The 27,512-nt window shown below is 40.1% G+C and overlaps 1 protein-coding gene across 2 annotated transcripts in view; it reads right to left on the bottom strand.

The window, feature by feature from the left end:
- Positions 1-10,661: 10,661 nt before the first annotated feature.
- Positions 10,662-27,512, bottom strand: part of LOC124129059 — a 69,467-nt gene continuing 52,616 nt past the window's right edge. For both annotated transcript variants that reach the window (XM_048381061.1, XM_048381060.1), the window contains 5 exons: positions 27,021-27,149; positions 25,189-25,840; positions 16,109-16,290; positions 15,139-15,359; positions 10,662-11,228 (listed from right to left, as the gene is read on the bottom strand). In XM_048381061.1, the coding sequence (XP_048237018.1) occupies positions 11,066-11,228; positions 15,139-15,359; positions 16,109-16,290; positions 25,189-25,840; positions 27,021-27,107 (1,305 nt within the window). In that variant the 5' untranslated portion in view covers positions 27,108-27,149 and the 3' untranslated portion in view covers positions 10,662-11,065. The remainder of the gene's footprint in view (positions 11,229-15,138; positions 15,360-16,108; positions 16,291-25,188; positions 25,841-27,020; positions 27,150-27,512) is intronic.

Genomic DNA, 27,512 nt, shown 5'->3' with positions numbered 1-27,512 from the left:
CCTACTGTGCAGCCCGTATCCTGTCTAAGGTGTGACACGCCCTTAACTTAACCCTAACACTTACTGTGCAGCCCGTATCCTATCTAAGGTGAGTCCCGCCCCTAACCTAACACTAACACTTACTGTGCAGCCCATATCCTATCTTAGGTGAGACACGCCCCTAACCTAACCCTAACACTTACTGTGCGCCCCGTATCCTTCTTAGGCGAGACGCGCTCCCTACTTAACCCTAAGACTTACTGTGTAGCCGTTTCCTATCTTAGGTGTGACACGCCCCTAACCTAACCCTAACACTTACTGTGCAGCCCGTATCCTGTTTAAGGTGAGACACGTCCCTAACCTAACCCTAACACTCACTGTGCAACCGTCTCCTATCTTAGGTGAGACACGCCCCTAACCTAACCCTAACACTTACTGTGCAGCCCGTAGCCTTAACCAGGTAACACAATCGTGCCCTCTCTCACGTGAGACAAGTGTGAACTCGCAACCTTTCCCCAGGTGAGACACGCCTGTACCTTTTCCAGGTGAGCCACACCCCTAACCTCCCCAAGGTGAGACACGTCCGCACCCTTCCCCAGGTTAGACACACGACTAACCTCACCGTAACGCGTACTGAGAGGCCTTCTTCGAACGCTAACATTCTATTGTGGCGTTAAACACAAAGTTAGCAGTGGCCAGGCTCTGCATCATAGGAATCGTCATGGCAAACGAGTAATAATGCACATCGAATACAAAAAAAAGATTATTTAAAAGTAAAACTATAGGTGCCTTTGTTAAAACCAATAATGTTACATTTATGAGCAAAAGGTACTAAAATAATAACAAAATATTTTTTCTGTAAATCGTTCGCCGATTATCGACAGTTGCGTTTGTTTGGTAAATACAGTTTGTATTTTTTTCAGATTTGACACCGGAACCGAAGTTAATTTCCTTCAGAAAATGGCGAGAAGGGGTTGAACTGCTTACCAATGCTACGTTAATCAAACGACGGACGTCATCTCGGGCATGCGCAAAGGATTGCTCGAAGCTGAATAACTGCATGTTTTACTCGCTAGGGGGCACCTGGTGTCGAATGTACAGTGACATCACATCCTTTCTGACACAGCCCAGCACCGGAACTGTTGTGTGGAAGAGAACAATTGCAGTAGACTAAATCCGTGAACCTAGGAACTGACACAAATTCAGTGATGGTATAGCGATTCTCACCCTTGTGTCTGTTATTACACGTCAGTGTCATCATGGTCCATTATGTATTGTTTGTTATTCATTGACAAATGTAACCTCACTGCAATAGATAAAAGTGAATTTTGAGATAAACACTGTTTTCAATGTAGAGCTGGGTCATCTGTAGATTATCTGGAAGTAACCTAGCTTTACATTGGAAACTGTTGATCTCCTGGGTGAACATGCCATGTAACTGATGTAAACACAAAGATGAACATCAGTACAATACATAATCAATAGAAACCATTTGCATGGGCCATTAGTGGAGAACTGTTCATATTATGTTTCTGTTAAGCAAGATATCCGTTGGCAGATAACACACTTCAAATCCTTAGGGATATGTGATCCAAACATGTTACATACAATACATTGCTATGCTCGATATCCGCTTAACATTCCATCACAGGATGAGAAATGTTAGTTTTCCAGACACCTTAATTGGCGTCTAGGGATAACATTGTTTGTTGAACGATTATTTCACAATGTTCTTTCTTCAAAGATGATGATGTCATATTAAAACTGGATTACTGAACCGCAAATGAAACGTCACCTTCGATAGATATATGAGAAACCTTATTTGTCCAAACACTGTGAACATACTCTGAGAGATGAAACTTGGCAAAACTGATCATCAAGGTTTAAATTAAAGTGTCAAATGTTCTTAAAGTGAAACTCGACACTTGTCTCTGAGAAGATGGCATCACCAGTCAGTATCTCGTGTGTCCCCCATGTGCATTGATGACTGCCGTGCAACGTCGATACATGGAATGGGTGAGGCGGTTGATGAAGGCCATAGGCACTTAAGCCCACACTCTGAGGAACGCCTGACGCAGTTCAGCTGTGGTTCTCAAGACTTGATCAATGTTCCGAGCTGCTGTGACATCATTTCCTCTCCATGGACCGATGTTCTGGAAGACCACTAGGGCCGACCCTCTGTGCAAGACCAATTCCACCCCTCACCATGATGCTCTGACCACCCCTCGAGCCTCTCTCAACAACACAAGCATCCGAATAACGTTCCCCAAGGCGTCGCCAGACTATCTCTCTGCTATCTACTATTGATATACAGTAACGGCATTCGTCTGAGAAGAGGACCCTTCTTCCGGCGATGACGTGGTGTCAGAATGGATCCTCGGTGTGGCCTGTGACAGTGGAGTTATCTGTTCGTCAATCGTCGACGCACAGTGTCCGCACTAATATGTCGCTGATGTGTCCCCATGGTCTGTTGAGCAGTTTCCGTAGCAGTAACAAAGCAATCTTGAAGATGCTGTCGCACAATCTGACGATCCTGACGTCGGGTGGTGACCATAGGTCTTCCACTACGTGGTCGGTCATCTGTAGTGTTGGTGGTCTGGTACCGTTGCTGGAGCCTGTATATGGTCCTTACGTGGACTTGAAATGCAGTGGCTACTTGCCGGGCGGTTTGTATAGCTTACAGTCGTCCAAGGGCGTGTGTCGCTGATTCCTTATCAATCTTGGCATGTAGTAGAAATTTAATCACAAATGAAAGTTGGGTGGATTATTATAGGGCAAGAAATTGGGGAACGCATGTGCATTTCAATTTGCACGGAACTCACGTGCATCGGGTTACCATGGACGTTGCCGTGATGCGTTTGGGCGATCGGTTTAATTGTCATCTGTTTGGTTTTTTTATCATCAAATTTCATTTTCCCGGACAAGGTAATGTTAAATTTTAGAAACTTTGACAAAAATTACCCAGATATTTAAATGACAGTTTTTCATGCAATGTTTCTTGGGGTGACGTTTCTTTTGCGGTTCAGTATATATCCCAGCCTCGTATATGCGACCTCTCAGTGTAAATATAAAACGTCAACGCAAGGAAATAACCAGTCTCTACTTGTCCGATCTCTACTTGAGCGAGGCCAGGAAGTATGAAGAGGGGAGATTACTTTGTCAGAGGTTTGACCTTGACCTTGCAAAAGTAACGTCAGAACCCGACATTGATGACCTGCACAGGATCTACGCCAGGACTGCAGGGGAAGCAAATACATATCCGAAAGAGACATCATGTCTCCGACCATTGACGGTTTGCATCATGAAATCTGGCAACATTGGCTCGGAATAATACTGCTGTAAATACGTCCACAAAGAGAACGTCCTAAAGAAACGAGGCTTCCGATCTAGTGGGGTGTCGCCTAACCAGGTCTAAATAGAACTAAATGTTATTAAAGGAGAAAAATAATTGAGCGTAACTTTATTTTTATATTTTCCTTTGGCATATAATCCATATTACGATCAGTGATGATACCAGGTGTTCGTGAAAAGGGAAAGCATGTCCTGCTCTACAGGAATCACCCACCGCTCATACAATTTGGATACAAAAGTACATTTTTGTTGCCTGACGCCGTACAGCAGTACTATATATACTAGTAGTAGTACTATAGACTCATATATAACGTTTTGTCAATCAATAAAAAGATCAGTGACGATAATGCAACGTCAACGCCACAGAATAATCGGTCTCTATTGTTTGCCGAAACAGAAACCACTGGGTGAAAAAGGTAAAAGAGCAGTAAAAATTATAATATTGGTGAAAAGTATAAGAATGGATAACTAAATATTAGTGATGGCACAGGGTGTTCGCACAAAGCGTTAGCCTGTCCCGCTCTACCGGAAGCGCCTGCCACTCATACAATTTGCATAAAAAAGTAAATGTTTGTCTGTTGCTCAACGCCACACAGCAGTACTCGGCGGCCTGTAAACAGTTGAGTCTTGATCAGACAATCAAGTGACAGGCCAGACAACCCAGTGACATGATAGTGCATTTACTGTTTTTGTTGAAACTACACACGATAAGTGAATTTTAAATCACTCCTGCTGTGTACAAGTGCATAGATTCCACTGCCTATTATTAAAGAGAAACGTTTAAGTAATACGTTCACAGCAGGGGGCAGTTTTAATGTCTGGGTCAAACACTTCTTTTGCAGACGACTCAGCATAATTGATAAATGCTACTGAGCTTATGATGAAACATCGACCCAGTCCATAGCCAAAGAATTAACTGCTTTGAGCGTAAGAGGAAACAAATGAAAGATAATAACTGAAACTTACACTACTGCCTAGAAGTTAGGGCAACGCGTGACACAACCCGTGTGCAACCCGTCCGCCACGCGGGTGTGTACCCCGTTCGCCACTCGTCTGCAATGCGTAACACACTCATTAGGGAGGGAACAAACTTTTGACCAAAGGAGGACCCATGTTAAACTGAGATTGGAAGAAGGAGAGCATTTATTTATGTCCTGACGATTTATGATGTACACTTGCTGATGTCTCCTTTTCAGATGTGATTTTGTTGGAAAATGTGAGTACCGTTGTGATCAATCTGTTCCATCTTATTTATACGACCATTGGCTTCTGCTGATCTGTTGCGATGGTGTTGATCCTTGAAAATGTTATTGTTATTGAAAAGTGTGTGTGATTTGACATTAAACGTCTGTAGTACGACTTCCAGTGATCATGTTTATAAGGTGTGGTGGAGCATTGTTTTTATTGGACCCTAATTACTTGATGATGGTTGGGTCTCAGCTCGGTAGCCGTGATGCTGAGAAAGAGCAGCATTTACTTAGTGAGAGTAGGTTATATCATGGAGAATACATTTGAGGAAGAGGGTTCTACTAAGAGAGATACGTTATCTTTTGTGTAAAAAAGTGCTTACACTAGAACATCGTACTGATTACGAAATGACACATCATTTGGACGCATTTACATGTATATGCAACGACAACACTTTGATTCTATAGCACAGAAGATCGTGCCAAGATTATTGCCGTATAACGGTTCACTCCTTTTCAGACGTACCATTCAAATAAATAAGTTCAGGTGTAACGGTAATCACATTCTCACCGTTAATGGAGAAGCCTAAATGACTATGTTGGTGATTTTACGTGCGCTTTCGCAATTTGGTTATTACAGGGGTACATCACAGAGGATTTCGCACACGGCGTTGCAGTTATACTATTGGGTGCAAAAAATGCGTCAAGAATATTATAAAGAAGTGCAAGCGCCCATATAGTTAAACGTTTACGGAACTAGTCTAAAACAGCTCGGGGTTTGGGGGTTGGTTGGGTGTAAAGGAGGTGTAATAAAAGATATAATAATTGTGGAAAGGTTTGGGCTTGGGTTGGTGGGGCTGGGGTCAAGCGGTTGAAGGCATGGCGTCGGCTGGCGAGCGTGTGGGGGACGAGGACCCTTGGAGCGGCTAGTAGAGGAGTTGGGGCAGGAGCTTCCTCGCTGTGCACTCTTCCACTTCGCTGAGGGTCTGGCACAGTCTGATGGTCAGTCAGCCGAGCGGCTGTGTTAGAGATGTAGGCTGAGCTGGTCTTGATAGTTCAGTCCACCAGGCAGTCAACGAGGTCCTGGTATCTGTGAACATCGTGCTCGAACTGTTCCTCCTCCATATACTGAACCGTGACCAGCGGTGGGCGTGGACGGGCGCTCGCGTCAGGGATTGCCTAAAAGTCGGGCCAAGAAAAGTCGGGCAGGGCCGGGCCAGCGGGTTATACTGAAAATGGATTGCAGAACAATAAAACGAAACATGCATATCTAGGCAGATCGCAAATGTCCACAAACGTATCGTTTTGCTCATTTAATTGAGTTTGAATCAAAATGTATCTTCAACAATGTAATAAACTGATAATTATGACTACATACCGTGAGTCAGTGTCTTGACTGTGTGTTTTCTTTGATGAGAAGGTTTCTCACCGACCTTAGCGTGTAAGGGGTCTGATGTCCTGGGCAGGAAACGACAGTGTTTTGACTACTCTTCTTTCATTAATTAACGTGTTGGGCATCCCTAATTAACCTTTACTAATTCATGTTAAACCAACACAGGATGTTTTCTTGAAGTGGATATTCGCGAATGTCATGGGGCTGACACGACACGTGTTAATAACTGTCCTAGCACTTCTAAAGTTACTAAACATTCTTTATATCTAAAGACTAGTATTATTTCTAATTATATACCACTTTATTGTCTCATATTGCGGTAGTTAAGGAAAACACAGTGCTCAAAGTGAAGCCCTTTTCACACAACATTCTCAACATAGTCTGTATCAGAAGTGTTTGGCTTGTGTTGGGTCAGACTTGGCCCGTGTGAATTTCCACATCCACCGTTTAAAACCGTCAGAAAACCTGAGAGCAAGGCGTCCTGTGAAGGGTGTGACCCAAACTTCTTACCATAGGCCGCAGAGATTGGGATGGGCGAGGCGACACCAGGGACGGGCCGTGCACCAATGGCGTCACATTAAAAGCTTTGCCTCCGATCCACAGTTACACGTATACATTGCACATGAACATCAATGACAGGGAAAAGAAAAGACAGAGGCACGACCGTGCTTCATGTTATGGAGAAAAACCTGAAGATGACTCTTTCAGTAAGAAACATGAAACACTCCTTCAATAAGAAACACGAAACACTCTTCAATAAGAAACATGAAACACCCTATCAAAAGGAGGAGCGGTCGGGTAGCTTAGCGGTTAAAGCGTTCGCTCGTCACGCCGAAGGGGCGGTCGGGTAGCCTAGTGGTTCGAATCCCGACATGGGTACAATGTGTGAAGCCAATTTCTGGTGTCCCCCTCCGTGATATTGCTGGAATATTGCTAAAAGCGGCGTTAAACCAAACTCACTAAATCACTCGTCACGCCGAAGACCCGGGTTCGATTCCCGAAATGGGTACAATGTGTGAAGCCCAATTCTGGTGTCCCCCGACGTGATGTATACTCCATACTCACTCACTTTCAATAAGGAACATGAAATATTCCTTCAGTAAACCATCAGATAGTCTATCTAATTTACTGAAATAAATTTCGACAAAACAGTTTCAAAACCTTTAGGGCTTGGTCGAAAATCTAAAGCTTAAAATTCAGGGTTTTGTAATGATCAGCGACCCCATTCCCGTGTCTTCCAACATGTGCTGGCACCCAAATACTATCGCATCCATTTAGCTTGAGAAGCTGCAGAGTACTGGAGTCATCCGATTGATTATTTGATATGCCGCGAGATGATCCTTGACACTATGTGTAGGCAACAGTCTTTATGATCCGGGTAGAGATTAGATCTTCAGCAACTCAGCAACTTGGTTGATAAATAAATATATAATTGCTCATGATATCGTTCACTGGATTGTCTAGTCCAGACTCGATTATTTACAGACCGCCTTGATATAGATCTTTGAAAGGCATTCAGAAGTGATACACATAACAAAGAGAATATATGGATGTCAACTTCTTTATTAAGAGGAACACAAGGTTCCCCTTACAATCCCAGAAATAAGGTTAAACCTACCCATCTCCAAATCAGAAATTAAAAGTGTCAACAAACAAAAAATCACCAAAACATGGCATAACCTATATCAAAACTCAAATAGCCAAATCAAAAAGGTTCGCAAAAAAAACCTAACCAAACCAAAAATTCGACATCCGTCCAAAGAAAATCGACAGAGTGATTACTAAACACCAAAGAGGACACACCAACCTAAATAACCACCTCAAAATAATAAGAAAACACGCAACAGGAACCTGCCAACATTGCAAACAACAATAAAACCCAGAACACGCACTCATACACTGCACCCACTACCTAACACACCGAACTACACTACAAACCACCCTAAATCTAAATAAGGCTCTTACTCTAGAAGCAAAAGAAAAATTCAAAGCCTTAGGCGTATACTTAATCAAAACAGGACTAATAAATCGCATTTAAAACCCCAATAAACTACCAAAACCAAACCACATAATCAAACTAACAAACTTCCATACTCAGGTCCTTTAGTTCGCCCCCCAAACCCTTTTGGCATTTTTTCCAAATCTCAAAATTTCCAAAATTCTATATAAGCAACCACTAAAACACCCCTACTGGATTGCCAAACAACTTTTTCCTCTTTTCGGAAACACATTAAATGGCTTGCATTGGCCGGGCCCGTGTGCGAAATACGTTGCAGTCGGAAAGCGCACGTAAAATCACAAATATAAGTAAGTAAGTATGGTCCTCGGTAGGAAGTGACAACTTGGAGAAAACAATATTTCAGGTAAATATAATCATAAAAAAACACTATTGGCCAGGTCAGCACATAGTGGTAGTGGTTGTTGGAGCACCTAGCCTAGTCGTAGCTAGGCTCAGGGGAAGACCTTGCTCTCTCTTTCATCTCTGGACCAAAGCTTATATAGCCAAGGTCATCTGACATTTAGTAAGTCATAAACATTGACACCAGTAATTCACCATACTTGCACATCTCGTTATGGATGGCAGACAGTTGATGTACAGTACAGTGGCGATTAACAATTGGGATTAGAATCTTATAAATAACGACAATTAAGTGTTTCAAGGCATATAGATGTCATGGCTACGGTGTAATTTGCCCTTGTTTAGGGTCTAAACGCATGAAATGAGCTACCGCCTCACAGCTTAAACACAACATCCTCATAATCCAAACATATTTAGAATTTAAACACATTTAAGAATTTAAATTCATTTAGAATAAAATATGTTTAAACAAATTCATATCATCAGGCTATAAGTCAAATATGGATGAGATGTGTAATATATTTATGTTAAAATTACATGTGCAAATCAGATTCACAGGCACTTGCATAACACATATATCACAAGGTCTTACAACTTGGTACAAGGTTAACATAAAAACGTACCAATAAACCAAGCTAACGGTAAGAAAGATAATGTATAGATATCAACTTCTTTATTATGGGGAACACAACGTTTCGGAGTACATACTTACTCCTTCATCATTTGAATACATGCTATTAGGAGTAAATATATACTCTGAAATGTTCTTTTCCCCATAATAAAGAAGTTGACATCCATAAATTATCTTTCTTATGTGTATCATTTCTAGGAACTAGGAAAACTAGGTGACTTGGAAAACTGACCTTGTGACGTCAACATGACGCAGGTGGTCGCATGACGAGTGAGTGAGTGAATGAGTATGGTGTCACGCCGCTTTTAGCAATATTCCAGCTATAATCATGGCGGGGGACACCAGAAATGGGCTTCACACATAGTACCCATGTGGGGAATCGAACCAGGGTTTTCTGCGTGACGAGCGAACGCTTTAACCACTAGGCTACCCCACCGCCCATCGCATGACATTTTCAAAATGTCTGACATGGAAGAGCCTAAACCTTTGAATCAGATCACGAATGTTGGTACCTTTATGTGTAAACATTGTTCTACACTGTATTTATAACGATTAATTGTATGGAATAAAAATATTCTTTCTCCTGACCTCGTGTGAGGTTGTTATACGAGGGGTGTTAATTAAAGATTTCCCCTGACTCACTTCCGATGGACCTAGTGGAATGAAACTTGGCATAGGTATTAGTCTTTCTCCACATAGGAACCACCAAGAGTTACACACTTCTCCCATCGTTTTATGCAACTATGGAGACCTCGCTTGTAAAAGCCCTCATTTTGCGTCTCAAACCAGGACTTGACTTCAGAAATCAGTGTTTCATCATCTGTGAAACGTTTTCCCTTCAAAAATGACTTCATGGTTGGAAAGAGGTGGAAGTCAGATGGTGCAAGGTCAGGAGAATAAGGAGGATGTGGAAGGATTTTATAGCCACAGGACCGCGCTTCTGTCTGGGCAACATGAGAGTTGTGTACTGGAGCATTGTTGTGCAGGAGACGGACACCCTTGGTCTGCATGCCACGCCTCTTAAGCTTGATAGCGTCCCGCAATTTCCGCAGCAGTGAAGCATAATAAGCTCCTGTAACTGTGGTACCCTTTGCCAAGAAATCCATCATCACTACTCCGTGCTGGTCCCAAAACACCGTGAGCATGACCTTGCCTGCAGAGGGTTGGACATGTGTCTTCTTTGGGGGTGGTGACTCCACGTGCTTCCATTGCATCGACTGAACTTTAGTCTCAGGATCATAGTGATGGACCCATCTTTCATCCTGTGTGATAAGTCTGTCAAAAAAGTTTGCCTGTTTTTTTTGGGCACATGTCCAAAAGATCCTTTGAGCAATTGACTCGTTCCTGCTTTTGGAAAGGTGTGAGCAGCCTGGGAATCCATCGTGCAGACACCTTATGCATGTTCAAATTGTCATGGATGATTTTTTCACAGACCCTACACTGATCTTGACATCTTGTGCTAACTGGCGAACAGTTATACGTCGGTCTGCCAAAATGGCGGTCTCTTGATGGATACTTTCCTCATCAATGGCTGAATGGGGGCGACCAGGAATGGCAGCTGATTCCACAGATGTCCGACCACACTTGAACTGGCGATGCCAGTGTTTAACAACGTCATATGATGGGGCATCTTCCCCATAAGTTGCTTTCATTTCATCGAAAGTTTCTTTTGGTGTGCGACCTTTCAAATATAAAAACCTAATCACTGCTCGGTATTCTACTGGCTCCATTGTCACTCGATCATAACACCTGTAAAAGTGGTAAGATTAATAGTTCGGTGCTGCAAATTCAGACATAACCAATAGATACATGTATCATTACACATGTGAAATTTCAACCAAATATGATAACCCCTAAGTGGTTTAATGAACACCCCTCGTATTGTAGTGGGTGAGGGTGACCCAGTTATCGGCCAACTCCGCCTTCATTTAGTGAGTAGCCAATGGCCCAAAAGTGTGGTGATATGTCAGATACACCATATGGGGTATTTGGGATATCAGGGTCTGTTTTCAAGTAATTATGGAAATTATGCCTGCTATTGTTTAATGAGTGATTGTATACACATGCCGGCTAAAGAGACGACGTTTGCATCAGTAATAATATATCTCTTTTATTACTAGCTTCTACAACTCAGTGAATTCAGGTAAAGAAAATACATGCACCAATTACACCATTTCTTTCATCGCCTGTTTAACTCTCTGTGGCAATTCGGCCTCAAATCTCAGAAGAGAATCATCAATAACCGAGTCTGGAGGGAAGCAGACGCTCTCTTTATGAATGCATAGACGCACGTGATGAATAACGCCATCACTTGGGGACACACGAGGTCTGAAAGAACAAATTGAAACTTCAATGGCAGAGATAAAAGATTAGTTGACATCTCTTTTGTAAAAAAATATATTCTTGAAAACAAGGTCACTATCAATCAATAAGCAATCGGTGTGGCGTTTCTCTGCGAAAACAAGCCAGTAGCAATTCTGTCGTTGAACATATGACATGCCAACGTTCTCATATCAGATACAACACAAAACGATAATTATTACAAAGAAAATTTTCAAATACTACTACTACTACAGCCTCAGACGTATCCAAGCCAACAAACCTGATCTTGTCCTTTTTGATAAATCCAATGAAACTGCTGGTTCAGAAAAATGATCCTTGAATGAATGATGTTCATTCTCATAAATCACGGCAGTGATACAGAGATGTAATTGGATACAGGAATTAGATACAATAGGAGAAAACATGTCAGTGGAACATTTCCATACATGATCTTCTATAACTCGCCAGTTTTAATAGAATTGGCTTATAAGTAATGGACATCAAATGAGAGAATTTTATGGCAGAAGGATACATACCGTAGTATTGAGGCAAAAACTTGTTTCTAATTTCTGAGAGTTTTAGACATTCTAATAAAAAATGCATTTCATCACATATTAAATTTTTACACAATGTACATTTTCTTTCCTCTCTTACAATATTATACCATCTTCCTGTTTCAATGGGTAATCTATGATTTGCTGTTCTAAAACGAGGAAGAGAGATGCGTAAGGTGATTGGTAGTTCTAGTAAATAAGGTTCCAGGGATGTTAACTCTTTAAACATGTTATAATAGTAACTTTTAGATGAATTTTCCTTTGATTCTTGCCGTCTTTGCAGAAAATTATCAATGAGAACATGTTTCACATTTCGTTTCAACCAAGCGGCACTAATAAAGGTGAAGAGGCTAAACTTACCACCAAAACCTCTCAATGTGTTGGATAGACTACAGAAAAGCTTATGATGCTGTACCTCACGAATGGATTTTGAAGTCACTGGAATGCATTGACCTCCCCGAGCGACTACTTGTTTTAGTCAAGTCTTTAATGAATTGCTGGTCAACTAAACTTGAGATGTCTTTGCAGGGGAAGGTGGTAACTTCGGAACCCATTTCTATCAAAAGAGAACTTTTTCAGGGTGATTCTTTCAGTCCTTTGCTTTTCTGTTTGTCATTAAATCCTTTCAGCTTTTTGCTTAGCAAAGAGGACGATAATCATCTTGGACCTCCTCAGCACAGATCCCTAACACCCCTCACTCACGTGCACCTCCTTTACATGGATGACCTTGAACTTATTGCCAATGGAGCATCCACACTACAAAAAAAACAGATTTTCCCTGTCAAGTCCTTTTCAAATGATATTGGCATATCCTTTGGACTCGACAAATGCAACATTCGTAATCTGAAACGTGGCAAAGTAGAAGAGGGAGGATCAGTCAGTTTACTTGGAGGAGGAGCTGTTGACCATCTCGTGGAAGGTCAGGGCTATACGTACTTGGGGATGCAGACTAGGGCCAAACTCAAGAATGCCCTTATCAGGGAAAAACTGGCAGAGTGCCAATGTAGACTTAAGAAAATCTGGAGTTCAGAGCTGAACACTCTCAAATAAAGTCAAAGCCAAAAATACTTATGCTGTGCCCGTCCTTTCGTATTATTTTGGTGTTGTTGATTGGAAGAACCAAGAAATTCAGGGTATTGACGTCCTCACACGAAGAATCTTGGCAGACAATAGATCCCACCACCCTCGCACTTCCCTCAATTGCTTATATTTACCAATAATGATGGGAGGGCGTGGTTTGATTAATGTGGAGGCTCTTCATGATAAAATTGTTTTGTGCACTTTTGCACACATTTACTTGTCAGATGATCCTCTTATGAAGCATGTCAAGACTCATGATGAAAACAAGGCATTCCACAGGTTTCGTAAAGGAGCCAAGGATGTTGGACATAATCTCAATGTCAGTGTTGATTTTGTTGACGGTGCTGTAGTGCTGGACGGTACAGAAATGAGTGTCAACCAAGTGAAGTGCCATATCAATTCGGCCCAGACAAAAATTTTCAAGGAGAGGCTGTCTGAACGACCACTACATCGAATTCATGTGCAGTGTGTTGAGAAACGCAGTAACCCTGCAGAGTCCTTCGCTTGGATGAGGTCGGCTTGCCTGAAAAGTGAAACAGAAGGCTTTCTGTTTGCTGCCCAGGACCAGTCACTTCCCACTCGAAATCGTCAATATATGACTTTGCATCAAAATGTAAACATGAAATGTAGATTATGTAATGAATTTCACGAGACTGTCCAACACATTGTCAGTGGATGCCTAGCTTTGGCACAAACACAGTATCTTAAGCGACATGATGAAGTGGCTGGATCCTTTTATAACCGTCTTTTGACACAGAAGTCCATTCATGGTACAACACAGAATAAGTAGAGGGCGTAATAGAAATGATAAATACAAAATTCTTTGGAATAGGCCCGTAAACAGCCTCAGTCGTATCCAGGCCAACAAACCTGATCTTGTCCATTTTCATAAATCCAATGAAATCATGTATGTCATTGAATTTTCTGTCCCTCTTGACAATAACGTGATTGACAAGATTGAGGAAAAACATGGCAAATGTGCGGACCTCGCTTTCGAAATGTCACGCTTGCATCCCCAGTATCAAGTTGTCCGACCCATTGTTCTCGATGCCTTAGGTTTGGTACCCCCTAATCTGTTGACTGACAATGGGAGTGTACCCGAATTAGCTACCAGGAATACAGCCCGTCTGACAATCTGGGTAATGCAGAAGGTTGCAGTGTTGGGGAGTCTTCACATTCCTGCCTGACAATGCGTTGACAACCCACACCCCGTTTGCTGCATTTCTTATCTTAATCTGTAATGATAATAAAACTCTTTGGAATAGGCCCATATACAGGGGCCAAGTTTGTCAAGTATCAAGTTCAAGTATCAAGGGCTCGAGAATATTTTATGATAAACTCATAGCTACAACTAACTTTCCTCTGATGTGTGATAAATGGGAAAATGAACTTAATCAAAGCATTTTATGGAATAATGTTTTCTCTGATTGTAGATTGTAGAATGTGTACAAATGATATGAAACTAATATATGTCCAGTACAGATTCTTATATAGATCTCTCTATACCAAAAAGGAATTATTGAAAATTAATTTAATGGATGATGATATATGATATATTTTATCAACATTGTCGTTATACTGAATCTATCAACTACACCGCCAATACCTTGAATCTATCAACAACATCGCCTGAAAACTGAAATTTATTAACAACATTGTCTTTATACTGAATCTATCAACTACACCGCCAATACCTTGAATCTATCAACAACATCGCCTGTATACTGAATCTATCAACTACACCGCCAATACCTTGAATCTATCAACAACATCGCCTATATACTGAATCTATCAACTACACCCCCAATACCTTGAATCTATCAACAACATCACTTGTATTTACTGCATCTAATAACAACATCGCCAAAATACTGAATCTATCAACTACATCGCCAAAATACTGAATCTATCAACTACATCGCCAATATACTGAATCTGTCAACTACATCGCCTGTATAAAAAGAGCGAGAGAAAAAAAGTTGTTTGACTTCCCATTGTTCTTGGTGCCTTAGGTTTGATGAGCATCATGCGCCAAACAGAGAAGCAAACATCTAAATTGTGCGCCATGCATTGACACGCACGTGCAAATTGTGAATCACGACCGTAAGTCGTGGTGATGTCTTTACGAATATGTACAAAAAATTCATAATTATTATTATTTTAGAGAAAAAGATTGAACATTATATGAAGCACATTTACTTTTGCCATAAGGTTACAATAAAACATTTATACTTCTGACTTTTTTAACATCGAACACTTTCTTTCAGACTCTGACAACTTACACTGTGTAAGGGGCTTTGGCGTTGACCCCATGAGTCGATGGAATCACCACTCTGTCGGGAATATAAAAGTACTTGTAAGCCTTCCATTGAGGTGGGGTTGACCTGGAGTATTCTAAGTGTTCCATGCCAGAAGAATGGTTCCTTGTTTTGCCGTGGCTGGTGTAGTGGAACATGATGTAGAAGTGGAACCCTGCTGCCTGTGGGTGCTTGGCAGTTAGTTCCTGAGATTTGAATATCAGCAATGTTAAGTTCTGTACGCTGTTATATCCTAATGGTGTAGGGGCGGTCGGGTAGCCTAGTGGTTAAAGCATTCGCTCGTCACATCGAAGACCCGGGTTGATTCCCGACGTGGGTACAATGTGTGAAGCCCATTTCTGGTGTCCCCCGACGTGATATTGCAGGAATATTGCTAAAAGCGCCGTAAAAGCATACTCACCTTGGGGGCACGGGTGGCCCAGTCGTCTAAATCATCGCGTCCCTTGGGAACGCCAGAGACCTATGATTGTGGGTTCGAATCCCGGTTCGCCCCGATTATGTATCTAGGTTTGTCAGCACCATACCCGTGCTCGGGTTTTCGACGAAGTGGTCAACGTCTGAGACCTGCGTCACTTCGGGTGTTCCTCACACATTAAGCTGACATGCCGCGACATAACTGGAATACTGTTAAAAGCGGCGTTAAACCCAACTCACTCACTCATACTCACCCACTCACTAATTGGGTAAATATCACTTTGAAAATGGTAATTATCGTTGTTCCCCATCTATTAAACTCAGACAGAGTACATTACCTCATGGTGTTATTTTTTATGTAGCATCACTGTAAATGAATAGACAGTTAAATATTCAGATGCTTTGTTATGTTTGTTAGTTTGTTGTTTAACGCAGCACTCAGCAATATTCCAGCTATATGATGGCTGTTTTGTTATGACAGAAAATAAGGAAACTAAAGGATCATAAGGTCTTGTCTTACCTTGATGAAAGGTTTCAAAGTGACATTTTTCCTGGGAAGAATGATCTCATCAGCATCAATACCCATCACCCAGCTGTATCCCGATAGTCTCTCTCTGCAGTCTAACAGGACAAAACTCTCATCTTGAAAAAACTGCCCATCATGGTCATGGCGGTGTTTATACAGATCCCGATAGGCGACACCTGCAAATAGAAGAAGAATCAGCTGTATACTTGTAATGCTTATAACCAGCTTTGAAGAAGCCGTCCTAACATCCTCCCTCTTCCAAGCCACATGCTGGTACACACGCACAGATGATACGGTTACCACCAGAACCCTGATATCCTACTGGGCAGCCTTAACATTCAACACCAAACAGAATAGTTTGCCATTGAGACAGGAAACATCCTCGATATAATCACACATAACCCTTCCTCGATACAATCACACAATACTCTCCCCCGATACAATCAAACCTTATCCTTCCTCGATGCAATCACATCTGACCCTACCTCAATACAATCACTAATTACCCTTTCTCGATGCAATCACACATTGCACTCGATAAAATCACACAATACCCTTCCTCGAAACAATCACACATTACCCTTCCTCGATACAATGACACATTATCCTTCCTCGATGCAATCACACATTACCCATCCTCGACACAATCACACATTACCCTTCTTCGATACAATCACACATTACCCTTCCTCGATACAATCACATAATACGCCTCCTTGATACCATCACACATTACGCTTCATCACTACAATCACGCATTACCCTTCCTCGATACAATCAAAAATTACCCTTCCTCAATACAATCAAACATTACCCCTCCTCAAAACAATCACAAATTACTCTTCCTCGACAAAATCACACATTATCCTCCCTCGATAAAATCCCACATTATCCTTCCTCGATACCATCACACATTACCCTTCTAGTCCAATCACACATTACCCTTCCTCGATACAATTCCACATTCCCTTTCTTCGATACAATCATCCAATCCCCTTCCTTCGATACAATCATCCAATCCCCTTCCTTCATACTATCACGCATTACCCTTTCTCGATACCATCACACATTACCCTTCCTATATACGATCACATAATACGCCTCCTCGATACAATCACACATTACCCTTTCCTCGTTACAATCACACATTATCCTTCCTCAATACAATCACACAATACCCCTCCTCGATACAATGACACATTACCCTTCCTCGATACAATCACACATTACTCTTCCTCGATACAATCAAAAATTACCCTTCCTCAATACAATCAAACATTACCCCTCCTCAAAACAATCACAAATTACTCTTCCTCGACAAAATCACACATTATCCTCCCTCGATAAAATCCCACATTATCCTTCCTCGATACCATCACACATTACCCTTCTAGTCCAATCACACATTACCCTTCCTCGATACAATTCCACATTCCCTTTCTTCGATACAATCATCCAATCCCCTTCCTTCGATACAATCATCCAATCCCCTTCCTTCATACTATCACGCATTACCCTTTCTCGATACCATCACACATTACCCTTCCTATATACGATCACATAATACGCCTCCTCGATACAATCACACATTACCCTTTCCTCGTTACAATCACACATTATCCTTCCTCAATACAATCACACAATACCCCTCCTCGATACAATGACACATTACCCTTCCTCGATACAATCACACATTACTCTTCCTCGATACAATAGGAAAAAGCCCTTCCATGATACAATCACACATTACCCTTCCTCGATACAATCATACATTAACCCTCCTCGAAGCAATCACAAATTATCCTCCCTCGATAAAATCCCACATTATCCTTCCTCGATACCATCACACATTACCCTACTAGTCCAATCACACATTACCCTTCCTCGATACAATTCCACATTCCCTTTCCTCGATACAATCACACAATCCCCTTACTTCATACAATCACGCATTACCCTTTCTCGATACCATCACACATTACCCTTCCTCGATACAATCACATAATACTCCTCCTCGATACAATCACACATTACGCTTCCACACTACAATCACACATTACCCTTTCTCGAAACAAACAAACACTACCCCTCCTCAAAACAATCACAAATTACTCTTCCTCGATAAAATCACATATTATCCTCACTCGACAACATCACCCATTACAACTACCAGTCCAATCACACATTACCCTTTCTCGATACTATCACACATTACCCTTCCTCGATACAATCACACAATACCCTTCCTCGATAAAATCACACATTACCCTTTCTCGATACTATCACACATTACCCTTCCTCGATACAATCACACAATACCCCTCCTCGATACAATTACACATTATCCTTCCTCGATACAATTACACACTACTCTTTCTTGATATAAAAGCACATTATCCTTACTTGATAAAATCCCACATTATCCTTCCTCGATACAATCACACATTACTCTTCCTCGATACAATAGGAAAAAGCCCTTCCTCGATACAATCACACAATACCCCTCCTCGATACAATCACAAATTACCCTTTCTCGATACAATTACACACTACTCTTTCTCGATATAATAGCACATTATCCTTCCTTGAAAAAATCACCATTACCCCTTCTCCATACAATCACACATTACTCTTCCTCGATACAATAGGAAAAAGCCCTTCCATGATACAATCACACTTTACCCTTCCTCGATACAATCATACATTAACCCTCCTCGAAGCAATCACACATTATCCTTCCTTGATAAAATCACACATTATCCTTCCTCGGTACAATCACACATTACCCTCCAAGTCCAATCACAAATTAACCTTCCTTCATAGAATCACACATTATCCTTCCTGGATACCATCACACATTACCCCTAATTGTTCAATCACACATTACCCTTACTCGATACAACTACACATTCCCTTTCCTCGATGCAATCACACAATACCATTCCTCGATAAAATCACACATTCCCCTTTCTTGATACTATCACACATTACCCTTTCTCGATAAAATCACACATTACCCTTCCTCGTCACAGTCACACCTAATCCTTCCTTGATAAAATAACACATTATCCTTCCTCGATACCATCACACATTACCCCTCATTGTCCAATCACACATTACCCTTACTCGATACAACTGCACATTCCTTTTCCTCGATGCAATCACACATTACCCTTACTCGATACAACTGCACATTCCTTTTCCTCGATGCAATCACACATTACCCTTCCTCGATAAAATCACACATTACCCTTCCTCGATACTACCACACATTACCCTTCTTCGATACAATCACACAATACCCCTCCTCGATACAATTACACATTACCCTTCCTCGATACAGTTACACACTCCTCTTTCTTGATATAATAGCACATTATCCTTACTTGATAAAATCCCACATTATCCTTCCTCGATAACATCACCCATTACCACTGCCAGTCTAATCACACATTACCCTTCCTCGATACAATCACACAGTATCCCTCCTCGACACCATCACACATTACCCTTCCTCAATCACAAATTACTCTTCCTCGATAAAATCACACATTATCCTTCCTCGATAAAATCCCACATTATCCTTCCTCGATAACATCACCCATTACAACTACCAGTCTAATCACACATTACCCTTCCTCGATACAATCACACAGTATCTCTCCTCGACACCATCACACATTACCCTTCCTCGATACTATTACACATTCCTCTTCCTCGATACAATCACACAACACCCTTCCTCGATACAATTACACATTATCCTTCCTCAATACAATCACACAATACCCTTCCTCGATACAATTACACACTACTCTTTCTCGATACAATAGCACATTATCCTTCCTTGATAAAATCACACATTATCCTTCCTCGGTACAATCACACATTACCCTCCAAGTCCAATCACAAATTAACCTTCCTTCATAGAATCACACATTATCCTTCCTCTATACCATCACATATTACCCCTCATTGTCCAACCACACATTACCCTACCTCGATACAATTACACATTCCCTTTCCTCGATGCAATCACACAATACCTTTCCTCGATTGAATCACACATTACCCTTTCTCGATACTATCACACATTACCTTTCCTAAAAAAAATCACACCTTACCCTTCTTCGATTCAATCAAACATTACCCCTCCTCGAAACAATCACACATTACCCCTCCTCGAAACAATCACACATTAACCTTCTTCGATAAAATCCCACATTATCTTTCCTCAATACGACCACACATTACCCTCCAGGTCACATCACACATTACCCTTCCTCGATACAATTACACATTCCCTTTCCTCGACACAATCACACAATACCCTTTCTCGATACACACATTTTCCACTACTAGTCCAATCACACATTACCCTTCCTCGACACAATCACACATAATTACCCTTGATACAATAACTAATTACTCTTTCTCCATACAATAGCACAAAACCCTTCCATGATACAATCACACATTACCCCTCCTCGATACAATCAAACATTGCCCCTCCTCGAAACAATCACACATTATCCTTCCTTGCTAAATCACACATTACCCTCCAAGTCGAAACACACATTACCCTTCCTCGATACAATCACACATTATCCTTACACTTACACATTATCCTACCTGGATATCATCACACAGTACCCTTCCTCGATACAATGACACATCATCCTTCCTCGATACCATCACATATTACCATTCCTCAAAACAATAACACATTCCCTTTCCTCGGTAGAATCACACAATGCCCTTCCTCGATACAATTACACATTACTCTTTCTTGATACAATTACATATTACCCTTCCTCGATACAATCACACATTACCCTTCCTCGATACAATTACACATTACTCTTTCTCGATACAATCACACCTTATCCTTCTCGATACAATTGCACAATACCCTTCATCGATGCAATCACACATTACCCTTCCTTAACACAATCACACATTACCCTTCCTCGATACAATTACACATTCCCTTTCCTCGATGCAATCACACATTACCCTTCCTTCATACAATCACATATTACCCTTTGTCAATATAATTGCACAATACCCTTCATCGATACAATGACACATTCCCCTTCCTCGGTATAATCACAAAAAAACTTTAATGCAATCACACATTACTCTTCATCGATGCAATCACACATTACCCTTCCTCATAACAATCACACAATACCCTTTCTCGATAGAATTACACATTTTCCTTCCTCGATGCAATAACACATTATGCCTCCTTGATACAATCACACAAAAACCTTCCTCGATACAATGATACATTACCCTTCCTCGATGCAATCACACATTATCCTTCCTCGACTCAATCACACATTACACTTCCCTCGATAAAATCGCACATTATCCTTCCTCGATACAATCACACATTATCCTTACACTTACACATTATCCTACCTGGATATCATCACACAGTACCCTTCCTCGATACAATGACACATTATCCTTCCTCGATACCATCACATATTACCCTTCCTCAAAACAATAACACATTCCCTTTCCTCGGTAGAATCACACAATGCCCTTCCTCGATACAATTACACATTACTCTTTCTTGATACAATTACATATTACCCTTCCTCGATACAATCACACATTACCCTTCCTCGATACAATTACACATTACTCTTTCTCGATACAATCACACCTTATCCTTCTCGATACAATTGCACAATACCCTTCATCGATGCAATCACACATTACCCTTCCTTAACACAATCACACATTACCCTTCCTCGATACAATTACACATTCCCTTTCCTCGATGCAATCACACATTACCCTTCCTTCATACAATCACATATTACCCTTTGTCAATATAATTGCACAATACCCTTCATCGATACAATGACACATTCCCCTTCCTCGGTATAATCACAAAAAAACTTTAATGCAATCACACATTACTCTTCATCGATGCAATCACACATTACCCTTCCTCATAACAATCACACAATACCCTTTCTCGATAGAATTACACATTTTCCTTCCTCGATGCAATAACACATTATGCCTCCTTGATACAATCACACAAAAACCTTCCTCGATACAATGATACATTACCCTTCCTCGATGCAATCACACATTATCCTTCCTCGACTCAATCACACATTACACTTCCCTCGATAAAATCGCACATTATCCTTCCTCGATACCATCACACATTACCCTTCCTCGATATCATCATACATTACCCCTCCATGTCCAATCACACATTACCCTTCCTAAACAAAATCCCACATTATCCTTCCTCGATACCATTACACATTACCCTTTCTTTCAAGTAAAAGATACAACATTGCCATATCATCTGTTATTGGTTTATCTATGTTCATCCAGAATAGAAGTTTCGCCTATGTATAACCATTTAGAAGGAAATGGATTTGAACTTTTAGAAGATAAACTCCTGCAGATACTGTTTGATATTGTGGAAACCTCTCACTTTACTTTGTTCTGGAATTTAAACGCAACAACGTCTAATGGGCCAGATTATGTAATAGATGAGGATGTTCCGTATTTACCAGTTGCACAAGATTATAATTCAGATTATTTTGACTATCCAAGACATACAAGTGGTATTGTTGTAGACACATATGGAAGATGTATTTTACAGTTGTGCAAACCTTTCAATATCCATATTCTAAATGGGCGCACAAAAGGAGATACGCCCGCAAATTATACATGCATATCCCATCAAAGATGTAGTATTTCCTCATTTCAAGTGACATTTTTCACAATCACTATGATTTATTGGTTTTACTTCGTACGGAATCTAACCATATGCTATTTAAATGTATCATAAAAGTAAATAACAGCCGTTTCAATCAGCTCCAACAACAAATAATTTACAACTGATTCCCACCATATATATATTTTATAAATTGAATTGAACCTCCGAGAATTAGTACTGAACAGGTTTTTGAGGAATACCGAGGATTAGCTGAAAGTGACATAAATGCATCTACGTGTAGATTAACGGATATCTTTTCGTATTGTGGCAGTAAAACGTTTCTTCAAAACTAAGAGGAGGCGTATTTTTCGACAACAACCTGATTGGTTTGATAAACTGTGCGCAATGCTAAAAGAATACACGTACTTAAATCAATCCAGGAAATACAAAGGTATTGAAAATTTACCGAGATACTTAAATGCAATATCAAACTTCAAGGAGTGCTGTTAACATAAAAGATCTAAGCACAAAGAGAAGATAAGTGAAGATATTAATGATGCTGTGAAAAGTAATGGCAGCAAAAACATTTGGCACACTGTGAAACATTTTTTACGAAATACATGTACCAATCATTCTTCTACTGTGGATCCGTCTGTTTTATCGCTATTTCAAGTGTCTATTACATCAAGGATCTACAGTCATAGTTTCAGATTTTGAGCGTCAAGTAAATGATTTTGTTGATAACCACAAATGTGATGCATGCATTTATAATCCACTGAATACAGATTTGTTTTGATCATTAACTGAGGAAGAGATTACATAGGAAATTGAATATGTAAGGAATGGGAAAGCACCAGGGGTGGATGGCATTCCTGCAGAATTTTTAAAGGTGGTCATTTATTACATTGTTCCACATCTAAAAACTTGTATTTAATCAGATTCAGAATCACAAGCTGATTTCCGAGAACATTATTCTAGAATAGTCAACCTATTCTCTTCACAAGCATTATACAGTAAGTATCTTTTCAGACCAAAAGGACGTTTCTTTTGTGCGTTTATAGATATTAAAAAGGCATTTGACCTTTGACCAAGAAAAACACTTTTATACTTATTGTTACAGAAAGGATGTCTTGGAAAAATACACAGTAGTCTCAAAAACCTGTACGGCTCCGTTAAATCTTGCTTGAAAATTAATAGTGAGATAACCCCATCATTTCAAACATCCTCTTAAGTTCGTCAAGGATGCATCTTAAGTCCGCTTTTGTTTATCTTCTTCATAAATGAATTAGTGACAGAAATGTAACATCTTGTAGCCATTGCATTTTTATTTCACAAAGTATTAAAGATTTAATGCTCCTTCTATTTGCGGACGATGTTGTGACATTTTCATATACTGTTATTGGCCTACAGCGACAACTTGATTGTGTTATATGATTTTGTAAAAAGTGGGGACTTGAAGTAAATTTTTGAAAGAAAATGCAATTGCAAAAGACATGAAAAATCTTCCCTCTCGAATGTCATTATTCCAATATATAATATATTTCAACAATACAAACAGTTTTCTTGTGCGTGCAAAATATTTGACTCTAACGTTTCACCAATCTTATTATATGCATCTAGGGAATTAAATATCCAGAAAGTATTGAAGAAGTCCAAGCAGCCTACTTCAAGCGAGTTGGAAAGTTTGCTGCTGACAAAGCTATCCTTGATGAGACAGGACGGCATTGTCTGTATATATCTACTCAGATGAGAATTGTTAAATATTGGATTAGATTATTAAGAATGAATATAGATATCCCCATCAATGTTATATTATGCTAAGAAAATTGGATGAAATTGGAAAAATACAAATTGGATATCAGAAATACGCTATCTTCTATTCTTTTGCGGATTTTCTCATGTGTGGATTGCACAAGACGTCGGTGATGATAAACAATACATCAAGACAATGTAAAAATGTAGATAAGTCCGACTCTATGTACACATTGTAATTAAGCTTTTGTTACTGATGAGTATCATATTATGTTATATGCCCTGAGTACTCAAGTATTAGAAATACCTCACTATAGCTCTACCAACACTCAGTCAATGGTAAAGTTGCCGAACACTAGAAACGTACAACTCCTTAAATCTGTTGCTTAAAACATGTTTTTCAATTACAAACTCTCACGTGACCACTTTTCTTGACACGTAAAACTGTACTTAGGCCATGTGGCCGTACTACTGAATAAATTACTACTATATGTTATTTTACGTTATTTTGACTTATGTTATTTCATGGTGCGATGACACCACATACGTTGTGCACAGTGACACAACCTTAGCACCTGGAGTAACAAAAAAACGTTACAAGAAAATTGTTTAATAATATTACCGTCTATTCTTCCTGGTAATTCGAAGGGCTGAACTTCCAGTATTCCTTGTTTGGAGTAATACCGAAATATCTTTCGTATACTTTCTGGATTGTCCAAATCAAATATCAGAATCTTGTCAACTCCCAGTAGCTTTTGGATTTCTATCCATTCCACTAATCGCTGAGGCCTCAGGTCTTTTCCAAATAAGGTCTTCCCACACAGAGCTAAACCTCCTGGTCGTTGGACTGGTCTCTTCACTGGAATATAATCCTGTACGTCATGGCTGCACGAGGACGACGTCAGGGACATCTGTTCCACATCTGTCCCAAGCGGTAATGAACAAGTGTATTGTGTAGCGTGGTAATGGCCTCCACCTGGCATCTTGTATGGTTCCGATGCATTGGTTATCAACAACGTGTGGTTGCTCAGTATGATGCAGCACTTCAAGGTCACATGGGCGCCATCAAAGGTGTTTATGATGATGTTCAAACGACCCTTTATTGGTCGGTCATTTACTGCAAAAGCAGTTAAGAAAAAGGTTGACATTCTTCCAATCTGTCTGAAGTACTGAAGTGGTTTTCCGCTGTTTTCAGATTGAGTAGCTGGCCGAGGTATCTTGTTAAACGAGAATTGCTTTCCATCACTAGACATGGACAGTTCCCCAATGTCCAGCTGAAACATTGAGTTGAGATAAGAAACACTTAATGCAACTTAACAATGTTCCTGTTATATGAATGTATGTCAGATCATGATCAGGTTAAATTGTGAGGAACGCCAAAAGGGATAACAGGTCTTTAGTTTTATATGGGAGTTTTATCCGGGAGTTTTATCCTTTTTATGAAAGTTCGGGTATGGTCCTGGCAAACCATAAATCACACACAGGAGGAATCTTGCATTTTGGGTACATGACAGGATACTGTCGCGCAGGCCCGAACAGCGATTCGCGGAGCATTAGACGCCTTGGCGACCAGTGACTGCTTAAGAAAAGGCATATGTACAATTCAAAATATGTCAATTAATTCTTGTCACTTTCGTGTCAAATTTGTCAACTGAGGAGCAAAACAAGTCAAACTTTCAGTTGATTTTATCATATGTTTGATTTTCAAATGAAGATATCTTAAGTTAGATATATTATTTCCATAAAGTCAACTGCATTGGCGCTAAGTCAGCACTCATCGAATACTTCTACGTTGTTTTATTTTATAAAATACTATTTGAGTTAAAACATTAAAAATGAAGAGATACATTCGCATAATACCCAACTGCTGGTGGGTATCTTTGAAAATAAACAAATTTGCCTTTTGCGGCACACATTTACAACTCATCAAGCATGGTAGGGGGAATGTGGTTGCAAATTTATTTCTTACCCCAGTCGTCTTTGAACCAATATATTTTTACACAAAATCACCCAGCCACAGATTACTTTTTACAAAATGTTGCCGGAATAAGTGGTGGTTAAATAGACATAATCAAATTTAACATTTCTTTCAAATTTCAATTACATAAAAAAAACAACTCAGTATACCGTCTCTTGCCTATAGTTTACATGTATGCCATAAAACGCTTTGAATGCTTCACTTGTGCATTGAATGCTAAAACCCTCAAACCCTGAGTAAGAGTCGTATGATGTTTGAAATCGTAGACGAGCATTTCAGTCCAAAGGCTTGACCGGCTGGAATAGTGGACGACATAAAGGGAAGGTTGACTAAAAGAAAGTTTTCAATCATAAGAAATCTGAACATACATACTGTGTGTCCTTTAAAGAGGAAGATCGTTATATAGATACAATGAGGTTATCGTAAAAAAAAAGAAAAAGTACTCAATATGAATGTTCGTGTAAATATTTACTCACATATTGATCACTTCTCCACCATACAAATCCAGGTATTGAAACAAGAAAAATGATTGCACACAATGCTGCAGATCTGTGGCGGTTCATACCGCTATGGCCAATCAGTTAGGTATCACTTGAATCTGCTCTCTGAAAGAAAATTAAATTGACACTTTTCAAAAGACTCTAAATTACACAAAACGTCAACGCCAGAGAACAATCAGGCAAAAGATTAGAGCAATAAATGCAATGCTCAAGAACAAGTTTGTCTTCTGCTAAATATAGGGAGAAGTGGGATATATCTAATCAACTGTAATTTAGGAAAACATTCTTTTTGTCCCATGTATCTATTTTTTTCCATTGTGTATATTTTTAAGTGCTATTACCATGACATTCGATGTAAGTTTCATAGCTAGTAAATAAGTATCGCAGTATCGAGAAGACGTGTAACTAGCATACATGCAACTCGGGATGTTATTTGCTTTTTTTTAGCTACCTTATCACCAAACTGTT

This window comes from Haliotis rufescens, unplaced genomic scaffold, assembly GCF_023055435.1.
Source record: "Haliotis rufescens isolate VD_foot unplaced genomic scaffold, xgHalRufe1.0.p SCAF_35, whole genome shotgun sequence".
NCBI classification, from domain to species: Eukaryota; Metazoa; Mollusca; class Gastropoda; order Lepetellida; family Haliotidae; genus Haliotis; species Haliotis rufescens.
The sequence above is the reverse complement of the archived record's forward strand: the minus strand, read 5'-3'. Positions and strand labels throughout refer to the sequence as shown.